A 12,146-nucleotide genomic window follows, 5' to 3' on the forward strand; every position below is an offset into this window, starting at 1 on the left:
AGCTTGGCAAATGGTGGGAAAGCTGCATGTGACCTACTTCAGTTAGAAAAAATAGTCTGGAGAGGACTGGTAGTTCCTACACCTGGTCACTTCTGCAGCGGTCCCTGGAACGCTTTCAGAAAATAGAAAAAAACCCAGCATAAGAGATGTTCCTTTCCGTCTCAAAAAAGGCATCGTTGCCTTGCTCCAGGAACCGTTCTCAAGCCACTCAGTATGGAGCTGAAGAGATTACGGCAAGAATCACAATGAGGAAAACAGAAGACCCAGTGGCTGGAGATCTCAGAAAAGAGTGGAGGAACAGTCTTCACACGCTATGGGGCTGGCCGTGTATCTACAGCTCATCACAGCTGCAGAGGGCTTTTTCGCATCGGGGCGGGATTGTCACTTGCCACAGAAATGCAGGAGGAGGTGAAGGTTTGATATTTGCAGCACAATCAGGCCTTGTGAAAAGGCGTCCCAGCCCACTCACCGAGCTACGCCTCTGCGGCTCCGACAAACCAGCCGCCAGCTGCAAGCCAGCCTGCTCGGCCCTACGGCAACGAGCGGCACCACGGCTCTGGGAGCCGAACAACGGCACAGACAACGGAGCACGCGCCGGCCGCGTTCTCCACGGTCAACTCCACATAGCTGGTCTGAGGATCAGAAACCTTTGCACCACACCAGCCCCAGCCCTTGTCCCTGTCTCCTTTGAACTTTTAAAGAGGCCCTTCTTGACTGGGGAAGCTGATCTCACTAGGAACCTGCTCCACACCGATGCAAGCTCTACTGCTACAATTACTCCTGCTCCAGCAAACAAAAATCCCCTTAGCCCCCCTGCGCCTCCTGGTTGAATCTGGATTTGTTTCCTCTTGCCCCTTCCTTTTTTTTTTTTTTTTTTAAAACAAGAGCATTCCCCTATGAAAATGATGGCAATGCATGCAAAGCGCCACTGGTTATATCAAGCTGTGATTGAGTGCCAGCGCAGGGCAAAGCTTTTGAAATCAGGCAGCAAAGCGGAATCAGCAGAGGTCGGCTGAATAACCCACTTGTAGTTATTAACAGCAGTACCACAGGAGAAAGAGCAATTCCACTGGCTGTGACCAGTGGCATCCCTCTTATGTTTCTTCATTTCTGTAGAAGAATCTAAACAGAAGGCTGTGAAACATGCCTCAAACCATACATTTTGATTGGGTTTTTCCTCTCCCTCTTTCTTTCCTTATTCTTCTGCTCCCTCTGTGATTCAGCCAAGCTGAGTCTGCTACTGAAGTCCAATTTGCATAAAATTATCGTCCTTCCATTCAGTTTGCTGCCCCTTCAACAGCCCCTTCTTTGCTCTGTTGGAAGATTTTGCCCTTTCTGAAACAGGCAAGCCAAGGGAACTGCAACACATTACTGCTGCCTGCTGTCTAATTAACATCAAACCCTCAGCACGAAACTGCAGGGATTTACAGGTGTCCTGGAATCATTTTCCTCTCCTCCCTCCTGATATCAGCCAGTCTCCCGCAACAAGGAGGGGACCTCAGGCTACCTAATAATACAGTACGAGTTATACGCTCGGGTCTCCAGGCTCGTACGGTGACAGTCCAAAGCAGCCCAGCGGATTCAATACTAGCAATCCAAAGACTGATGCAAGAGGCTGTTTTAGCAATTCCTTCAGTCCATAGAAAACGCTTCCATTTTGTCAGAAATTCAAATCTTGTGAGTATATCATTGTAAAATGATAGTAGGAAGGAACCTATAAACTGCTCTAAGTGTAAGTGAGTTACGGTTTCTTATTCTTCTGTAAAAGCACTGTTTGGAAACAGCAATGTTTAATTTGGCTTTCAGCCTTCAAAATGGTTTCTACCTGTAAGTTACGGAAGAGGCTGACAAAAAAGAACAACCAAAATACTCCATAGATGACAAAACATCAAGAGACAGCAAAGGAGAAATCATGCACCAGTCTTAAACCCTGAAATCAGTAACATCAAAGTCCAAGTAGGGTGTCAACAAACATCCACAAGCACAGAAAGAGGAGATACTGGGCAAAACCAAGCACAAGATAGCTGAGACATTTATATTGATACCCTTGGAAATACAAAGCAACTAATGACTAGACTTGAATTCCACCCTTGGAAGCATCACGGAGAGCAGGATGCAGTCCCAAGAATGAATTCAACCTAGACAAGTCTAAGGCATTTGCCTGCACGTCCACGTTTGCCGAGTTGTGTGCATTCCCCTGTAGGGTTAGCTGGTATCAGACGCCTTGTTTATCAAGTTTCAAAAGTAAAACTTGCTTTAAAGCTAAGCCAATTACCAAAAGTTAAAGTCTTAATCTGCACTGCTAAAACTTTCCTTCACTTCCACCCTCCAATGGTACATCCTGACTCAAGGTTCCCTGGACATCTCAAGGCCAAGCGTGGCAGTTAGGAGTGGCACATGGGACAAAAGGAAGGAGTGGTCTCAACGCACAGGGGGATTGGGAAGGCACAGCTAAAGCATCAGAGTGAGCAGAACAGGCTGGGTTATACTTTGATTTCCTTTGGGGCTCAACATACTCAGAAGGCAGAGCCCTGTGGTATCACTGCCATACCCAAAATAAAGATATATCCAGCATCTCTAAGTCACCCTTGTCAGCAACTGTCTTACCATCTGACAGAGGGAACACATTTACCTCTGAGTAAAACAGAGGGACCTGTTTTGTGGGAACACATTTACCTCTGAGTTCCTCCCTTCTGATCCTCCAGCACATCTGCTACTGGGGAGGGAAAGATCAAGAGAGCCGCTGAACAACCTGGCTGGGGGAATGCAGCGAGTTGGAGAAAAGGCGATGCCTTAGGAGCAGCAGTGCAGCAGCATGATTCTGCAGCAGGCTCCAAAAGCTGGCTACAGCAGACAATGTCCCAGTTTAATTTAAACCTCACAGCTTCAGACATAAGAAAGGCTGTTCGAAAGCAGGAGAGGAGAGGGGGATTATTAGAAAAAAAACTTCTCCTGTTGAAAAAGCACTATAATTCCCTCTCTCTCCCTATACTAGACACACAATGTTTCTTTGAACAGAAGATTTTAAGCTAAGATTAGGCAAGCACTGTTTCATGTGCTGAACACCTAGGAAAGGCCTTTCAGTGTCTGTCACCTGGCTTGCCATTCTCACAAAGGAAGCTGAACTCTCTAAACACCAGTCAATATTCCACCAGCTTCCCATCTCAGCAGGGCAGTCTGAACAAGAGGGAAGCAAAGAACAGCTCAGAACAGGGCTCATTTCTTTCTCACATCTTTTCTCACCAGGACTCTAGATGACTGAAAGCGGCAGGTTATCCAAATGCAAGAGGCTCTGCACATAAGCATTTGTTTGCGGTACCCTGCTGCAGCATGGAGCGATCAGCATCCCGTAGATACCCTCGTATCGCTTCCTCCAGATTGGATTACTGCAACGCCCTCTACTTGGAGAGGGCTTGCAAACTCCCATTTACTGCAAAAGGCACCAGATGGTTACACTGTTCTCCTCATCTGCCTTGCACCGGGCAATACGGAATGCTGGTTTTGATCTAAAAAGCGCTCTATGGTTTCAATTATAAGCAGTTTTTCTCCCCATGTCTTACCCTTGCTATCGGGATCAGCAGGGATTCTTACAACAGGATGTTTTCTATTAATTTAAACAAATAATTCCCAAAACAGTTTCTGCCCACAAAACCCACCAGGAGCAGGTTGCATTTTTATGACTTTGTTAGCAAATTTAACAGTTTTTCTTTCCTCTCTGCTTCCATGTAAAGCTTTCTTGTGGGTAGTTGATGGCAATCATACAGTGGCCAAAAATAAAAAGTCTGAGTGCCTAGCTGTGATTAGTCAGATCAGAAGTAGTGACTGTGATTGTTTCTGTTACAATTAAATAAAGGCATAGCAGGGTTAAATACCAATAACAGAGAATCTAAATATCGCAACCATTATTAGTTTGCAATTTTCTCTACGTGAATATCTGCTCCAGTAAAATTCAGGCCCTTAAATGTTTGCAGAAATCAGACACAAAAGGGACCAGGGCTTAAAGATATATCTGATAAAGTGCTGAAAAACGTGTGGCGTCGTACAACTAACACGAGCTCCAAAAGAAAACGCTCTCTTAAGGGCTCTCTGGTATCTACTCCTGGTTCACCAGGACCCAGCCCTGCAGAGCCTCAAGGGACATTTTGGCTCTGGGGTTTCCCTTGGAATGCATTTTTAGCTTTTCAGTCTAACATTCCATGCTACAGGAGATACAGAAAAACATACGATGGACATAGAACATGGTCAAAAACAACAAAGACGACTTAAGCAAGACAACGTCAGAGTTTTGAGATTTCTGTGTCTTGGGTTTAACATCAGGTCTGTCTTTACAGCTAGCTTAAATCTACGCGCTCAGTGCTAATTTAAGACCCCAGGTATCCTGCTGCCAGCTCTGCTTCAGCACCCAGCCACACAACAGCTGCACAAGTAGGTACACACTGCCAGAAGCTGCGTCAAGCAACAGGAGCCAAATTCATCACTAACAGACAGAGATGCAACTCAAAGGAACTTAACCTGCATATGCAGGCAGCGAATTTGTCCCCAAGCCTGCTTGCCTCTGCACAAGGACTGCGACGCATTTTCAGTCAACCAGCAGCAGCGCCGATGGTTGAGAAGCAGAACTGAGCTTCAGAATATTGCCTCAGCAAACTCAGCGTAAAGGGGAGAGGAGATTTCAAGACAAAGAAGCTGTTTCCCAAGCAGGTAACAGTTCTCCTCTTCCAGATGACCTTGTCCAATTAAGCTTGCGCACAGTAATAGAGCGGTGGTCAGCACAGGCAGGCCAAACAACCCCCAAGCAACAGAGGTAACTGAGACCAGCAAAGAGAAGAAATGGAGAAAGAATGGGGGGGAAGAGTATTATAAAGGTGTACTAAAAATAGTATGCAATTATTTACAAATATTCTAGAAATGTAGGAAACAGATGAGACCAAATCCATGTCCCATTTGTATCATGAATGTTTTGTCCTGCTTGTTGAGGACAGTCATTCATTTCTAGCAAACCAGATTCTGAAAACCATTTCATAAAATGTACTGATGGATTCTCAATGAAGCGAGACTGGACCCTGTTTGCCCAGCCCCACCAAAAACAAAATAAGGAAAAAGATGTTTGGAAACAAAGGAGAAAAATAGCACCGGTACCGTACTGCCACAGCAGCACAGCTCAACAGTGGCACCCGGCGGCCACGGAGACTCACTGCGCCTCTCGGCTCCAGCACACTCTCCCCTGCCTGGGACAAAAATAAAATATCCTCTAAAATACCCTCCTGAGTTCCTGTTGCAAATGAAAAAACATGGTAACTGACTAACCTGACAGATGCTGAAGAAGTTCTGATAATCAAGTTTGTTTGGCTTTTGGGGTTTTTTTTAAAATTATCTTAGCACACACTAGGAGATGCAACCCTTCTTCTGTAAGATAGGGCAGTGAGTAGTTGATGCTTTTGGTTGCAGTCATGAAAAATACATTCTGAAAAATACTGACTGAAAACCAAGTATGTTAACTCTAGCATTTTTCTATAAAACACATTCATACATGCATCTTGGTCTTCTCAGTCAAAAAAACCACATGCTAGAAAAGATTTCACCTTATCCGGTAAAGCCAGGTTTGAAAATAGAGCCAATCAGAAACAGTTACAAAGGGCTGGCAGGGGAGCGCTGCAGGAAGAGGACAAAGACTGTCTGACTGGTCTTTACTAAAATTCCGAGTAATTCATTATTCTATCTGGAACCGTATGTTTTGCAAGGCTCGGGATTCAGCTAGAACTGAAGTTCTAGAGGGAAGTTACTACACCAGCTGAACTTAAAAATCAGAAAAATATGTGAAAACTGTATCATATTTAAATGAACCCAAACTGCAGAAACTACTACCCATAGCTCCTGAGGTTTTAAATAACTTAGGAGAAAGAACTGGGTGATGTAGGGTTTTATCTTAAATAGTTTGTGCTTGTTTGAGGCACTGGGACTCTCTTTCTCCACCAATTCTACTGCCAGTTTTCTTTGCCAAGATCAGATGTAGCCCCTCCTAAACCTCTGATTCCAAAGGCACCTGAAGCCGTGATCTGACCTGTTCGGATGGGAGGTAGGTAGCATGAACTGGAACTCCACCACACAAGTATTATCCTTCAGCTGGCGATGCTGGACACTGTTTAACTCATAGGCAATATATGCCCTTCGAACATACACCTGGTGAGAGAGAAACTCGATCAGCTTAACTGTGCTAAGGAAGCAGAGAGAGAGAAAGAAGATAAATAATACACCAGGCTTCAACAATATTAAACCTCAGATACCGCCAAACGAATATCTAGATAGACCTCTAATTCAACCAGAATTTAAAGTAATTCTTTGAGGAAGGCCAGTCTGGCAGGATACAACCATCAGCACAAGGCACACAGGGTAGGCTGACCACATCCTCAGACAGCAGCTTCACTGTCAACCCTTTTAACCACCTAAATCTTCTTCAAGCAAAGAAGATAACTTAAATCTAAAATTTCAGTCACTTATGAATATTAAGGCTGTTAAATGCCAGGCTCCAAGTATGCCAGATTCCACACAACCTACAGCTCTCTTAAAACAAACAAAAAAAACCAAAAGAAAAACCACAGGAAAATTACAAGTATTTATTTTTTCAAAGGGAATAAACTTACCTCCAAAGCTGCCATTCTTACCACCTGGTTACTGTGGTAGAAAAAGTTGGGTAGCACATCAAAGATGGATGTCTCGGACAAAATTAGTTTCTAGAAGAGATCACATTAAGCAGAGTTTTAAACGAGAATTGCCTGTTTTGCAAACAGGGTCAGGCAAAAAAGCAAAAACCTCAAATCAAGCCTGAGTAGTTCTGATTTCCATGCTTTTCCTGTTGTTCATCAAGGATTATGACCTTTTTACATTAAATCATAGAATCATAGAGTATCTCGAGTTTGAAGGGATCCATAAGGATCATCAAGTCTAACTCCCTGCTGCTTGCAGGACTACCTAACCCTAAACCATATGAGTATGAGCGCCATCCAGACGCTCCATGAACCCCGACAGGCTTGGTGCCGTGACCACTTCCCTGGGGAGCCTGTTCCAGGGACTGGCCACCCTCTCAGTGAAGAGCCTTTTCCTCATGTCCAACCTGAACTTCCCCTGACACAGCTTCATCCCTTTTCCACAGGTCCTATCGCTGGTCACCAGAGAGGAGATCAGCAACTCCCCCCTCCACTGCCCCCCTTGAGGAAGGTGTAGACTGCGATGAGGCCATTCTGATAGCAGTGTAGGAATGAAAACAAAAGTGAGGGAGAAGCTAGAAACCAGAACAATACAATTTAAAGCCATGTGGACCCTGGAACTACACGTGAGATTTAATACAGAAACATTAAGATCAGTGAGAAGAAAGCAGGGAAACAAGGCAAGAAGTTTGGTAGATACCTGCAGGTTCTCAATGCAGAACTGGTGTCCATACATGTCAATAGCGGACAGGAAGATGGACTCCACCTGGTTGTGACGCAGCTCATAGGATGGCAAGTGTGAAGCAATGAGAACCTGGCAAACAGCAAACACAAGGAGTGTCAGTGAAAGGAGCTACGTGGGGCCATCAGCAGGAGGCCGTTGCCTCCAAGGCAGCAATAGTCTGCTCCATCCCAGAAGAGGCGACCGGTTTCTCCTGCGAATTCTGGGGCACCTGGGTGATGCTGCAAACTCGCTCCTCTCCCCAGCCTCATTTGTGTATCTGCTCAGTTTGTATTATTGGCAATTCCCCATGGAGAAAAGGAGCAGCTTCAATCAAGTTCCATCAGTGCATGTGATTTAGCACTGCAGAGCTGCTGGTCCTGGGGATTGCCTGACCGGCTGTTAATTGGAAAGCAGATCTGGCAGGCAGCAGCTGTGGGGAGGCCAGCAATGGAGACCACCTTTCACAGCTTCCAAGCAGAGGAAGCAAGAGACACTGGTGCCAGGTATTAAATGCCCAACACGAAGGAGACGGAGATAGGAAGGGGAAGCAGCTTGCAGGGGAAAATGAAGTGAAAGAGCAACATAAAGACATACACAAGGACTGCAGCACCATCCCCAGCATGCTGCTGAGAGGTTCAATAACTGAATGGTTCAAGGACACAAATACAATCCTGAAAGAAACATAAGGTCACTGATCAGCTTCAAACGCCCCATTCATTTTCAACAGTCAAGCTCTGAAATAAAAGGAGAGATCCCCAAAGCGTCAGCTTTCCTGCTGAAGACTTTTAGAATGGAGACAGGGACCGTGGAGTCAGAGCAGCCATCGGACCACAGGGTTAGCATTACCGTGAAACAATTATGCCCTCTCACTCCTTCCTGGCTACCGACTAACTGCTAAAGACGAAGCTCACAATAATATCCAGGTGGATATCTGGCATTCAAATTATCATCTGTACTAGACTCTTGGAATTGACAGTATCGAGAGTTTTTCCAATTATTTTCAGGTTAAAAAGAAATTGAAAAACGCAACTCAAAAGCTGGAAGAAACCCTGCAACAGAGCAGCGTAATTCTCTGCAGTACCTCCTTAGCAGTTGCAAAGAACATCTGGTTCTTGAGCAAATTCATCTCCCTGTTCTCTGCACACACTGACTCGCAATTGTAAGATGCTGATGAACCCAGATAGCACGTCCTGGCTGTTTACTGTACAGCTGCCTGCACATTCCAGGCAGCCTGTGCTTGCCGGGTTAACAGATTATAAAGCCAGAAGGAACCACAGTGACCGCGTATTTCGACTTCCTCTATCACACAAACCACACACTATTCTCATTTAACTCCTATTTGAGGAAGACAAAACTTTTTTGGAGGAGCAGGGACAAAGGAATGTAATCTTAATCTCAAATTTTACAGTGATTGGGAATCCACTGCAATCTTTGTTAGACTGTCACAATGGTTAATCATTGGTTAATTAGCTTCATTGTTAAAGCGCTGCTCACAGTAATCTACTCATCACATTTGCATAGTAATCAAAATAAACATCAACAGATACAGACTTTCCAAAAGAGTGAGCTCCAAGTGGGAGCAGTCGCTATTGATCTGATCAGCAATGGCACAGCCTGTCTCTAGCAGGGATCCGCTTGGATTGCTGAACACGCTCCCGTACCTGCCGTGCTCGCAGGGCCACTTTAGCGTTGGTTGTCTTGCTGAGCTGGGTCAGCTCTGTCAGAATATTAATCAGCTCATCTGTCAAGGTGGGGTCACGGCCACAGAGCTGGTCCTAAAAATAAAGAGAAATGAAGATGTTTAGAACAGAAGAAAACCATCTTCCATCCTCCTACAAAGGAGTTCAAACCTGAAATACATACACACATGGGCTCAGGTGCTGGACCACATAATTTCAAGAGGTCCCTATCTAAATTAGTCTAATTCTGTGCAGACAAGGGTACAATTATTAGGCTTTCCATAATTTTACACATATAAATAAAGCTACAGAGGAAAGAAGGGACTGGCACCATCACCCATTTTCTTATTTGTAGCATGTAGGCATCCAAACACATGAGAAATACTGACTTGTCAAAGAGACTCGAGTAAAACATTTTCCCATGACCCAATTTCAGCTTTGTACCAGAAGCCTCCTTTAGCAGCAACACAAAATTCAAAGAGCATTTAATTGTAGTGAAATGCCTTGTGTAGCATGCAAAGATTAGCAAACTTTCACTGAGAGAGATGACCAGAGAGAGTTTAACTGCCAGAAGAACTTCCTGAAGTCCACTTAAAAAAACCCAGCTCAAAACAAAAAAAAACCCCACAACTCTACAATTCCACAGCCACAAACCAACCACATGCTTTGTACAGCTTCAGCCACACCAGAAAAAAACAAGATCCTGTCATTCCTCTAAGAAGGCTAAGCAAAGCTAACTAAAACCATAAATGATATAATGTGTTTCCTGCCACAGTACAGGACTGGCTCCTTAATATTTGTTCTCATCAGACAATCCTGGTTCTGAGGAAGTTCACTAGCTTACTTTACCGTCTAAATGGGCTGGATAAAACAATAAAACTCAACAGCATAATATTCAGTGTCAATGCTGTTTCAAAACTCTTTTAGATTCAGCCATTAAAAAAAATGTAAACAGTAGAGATTTTAATCTGTTTTGTTTTCTGAACACAAGAGGTGCGCTCTCAGGCACACTTTCTTCCAAAAATAGTTTCAATTCCCATGAATAATCCCAGTCTTCAACTACTCACACTGACTTGTGAGCCTCTTCCCTCCCACTCCTGAAGCTGGAAAACCTCTAGGAGCCTCTAATGTGTTTCTTCTATACAGCACTTAACAGCTTTTCTCTTGGTAAATGAATCACAGGAGGGAAATGTGAGATGAAACAGGGATTTGCAACAGCAAAGAGAGCTGGTGTCTTAAAGTTTTAACAAGATTTTAAACACATACAGTACAGAAAAGGCCCTTTGAAGATCCAAGAAACAGAGAGGGAAAAAGGGAAACCTCTGCACAGCAGGCTAGATTGATAAACCTGCCAGGGAAAAGAAAGTATAAAACAAAAAAACAAACAAAAGTCCATAGACTAACAAATAACTGCTCATACTACATGTGATTCCAAAGCTAAATAGCTTTTCCCCCACACTGCTCTTGACTCCTTTCTCTCCAACCCCACTCAAGCATGATATCATCTCTAGGAATGATGGTGTGCGTCTTTCAGGGAGAGAGACCACAGTCAAATCACTCTTACTAAAATAATCTAAGCTACTAACTCTTATTAGATTGTTGCCCCCTACTAACCGGTCTTGGGCCAGCAAACATTACAATGATTGTTCCCAAAGTTGAGTAAATTTATCCACTCCAGGTCACTGTGTGAATTCACAATGAATAATTCAAGAATGGCCTTCATCATATCTGAAATACAAATTCCTGGGTGCTGTGATGTTACTGCTCAAGGTAACAAACATCCGACAGGACACAGGACATCTGCCATGCCACAAGCGCTTCCATCCAGTTAAGGCTAGGATGTGCATACAACAGTCAGTTAAGTACATAAAATGAACATACAACTTCAAATCACGCTATATTTCAACAAATATATGAAGGATGAAGTAGTTCCCATCCTGCCTTAAACGCCTGCTAGCTAAAAAAGGTGAATGATGGCAGCATAACACTATTACTAAAACCATCCTCAGAGCCCTTGTTAATAATGGATTCCTAGGGATACATCAATAACAGCAACATAAGCATCAAGGTATTTTGACATGATGTTTGCCCTTGGAGGACAAACTTAAACCGTCCCACATAAACAGCGTGGCAACCCATAAAACGCCACAGCCTTCACCACAATTACACCAAATGTGCCACGGGGTCCCTCAGACGTGAAGAGTCATGTGAGTCGGCAGAAGAGGAACGATGGTCTTCTGGTTCATGGGGCACCCCGTATCTCAGCAGACAGTAACCCCTAGCTGTGCCGTAGGCGATGCTGTGACCGAAGACCCGTTGTCCCTCCTGAGCCCCCATCACCCACTCGATGTGAGAAGTCCCCGCAACACAGCAGTCGTGTGAGGTCATATAAATGGCGCTTGGATCACCAGCTAGCTACCCGGCTGTTCTTCCACCACGCGGTCTGCCCAGTATGTTTTAAGTTCTAGCAAACTGGGACGTCAGCCTTTACTTGAGCAGAAGTAACTGACACTGGTGGTAAGAACAACTGCACGGGAAGGAAAAAGGAAAACTCTTTGGCGTTTCTCCATGTTGCCTATCTCCCAGCACGCCCCTCGCTCCCTCAGACAGACATTGTGCCGGCCAACGCAAAGACACAGCAAGGCTCTGCCTCCAAGACATGGCTTGCACGGAGGTGAAAAACTAGACAAAAAGTTTCAGTCCCATTTTAGCGAGAAATAATCAGGATGACAACAACAAAATAAAGCAGGTAGCTGGCGCTGCGCTGGCTTTTGCCTGCACTGATTGGCAAAGGCAGCGAGCAAAGCCTCAAACCAGCTCTTTGACAAGGCCTAACGCCTCCCCGGCACCCCCGTGTAATTACACACTTGAGTGACTGGACTCTGAAGAAAATTGAAGGCCTGAGCTGCGAACAGCTGCCATTTTCTCTCTCCATCACGCCAGCATGATTACTTGAGAAATGAACAGCCCCGGCTCAAAGCTACTCCAGAATTCTCAGAGGAAATATGGCTCCGTGTTCAAATAATGAGATTCTTAAGG

At 44.6% G+C, this 12,146-nt stretch overlaps 1 protein-coding gene across 11 annotated transcripts in view; it reads right to left on the reverse strand.

Moving 5' to 3' along the window:
* ACACA (acetyl-CoA carboxylase alpha) overlaps nt 1-12,146 on the reverse strand; it is a 140,144-nt gene that overhangs the window by 80,964 nt on the left and 47,034 nt on the right. For all 11 annotated transcript variants that reach the window (XM_054847960.1, XM_054847967.1, XM_054847963.1 and 8 more), the window contains 4 exons: nt 9,090-9,203; nt 7,405-7,518; nt 6,642-6,731; nt 6,062-6,180 (listed from right to left, as the gene is read on the reverse strand). In XM_054847960.1, the coding sequence (XP_054703935.1) occupies nt 6,062-6,180; nt 6,642-6,731; nt 7,405-7,518; nt 9,090-9,203 (437 nt within the window). The remainder of the gene's footprint in view (nt 1-6,061; nt 6,181-6,641; nt 6,732-7,404; nt 7,519-9,089; nt 9,204-12,146) is intronic.

Source organism: Grus americana, chromosome 19 (genome assembly GCF_028858705.1).
Source record: "Grus americana isolate bGruAme1 chromosome 19, bGruAme1.mat, whole genome shotgun sequence".
Lineage (NCBI taxonomy): Eukaryota > Metazoa > Chordata > Aves > Gruiformes > Gruidae > Grus > Grus americana.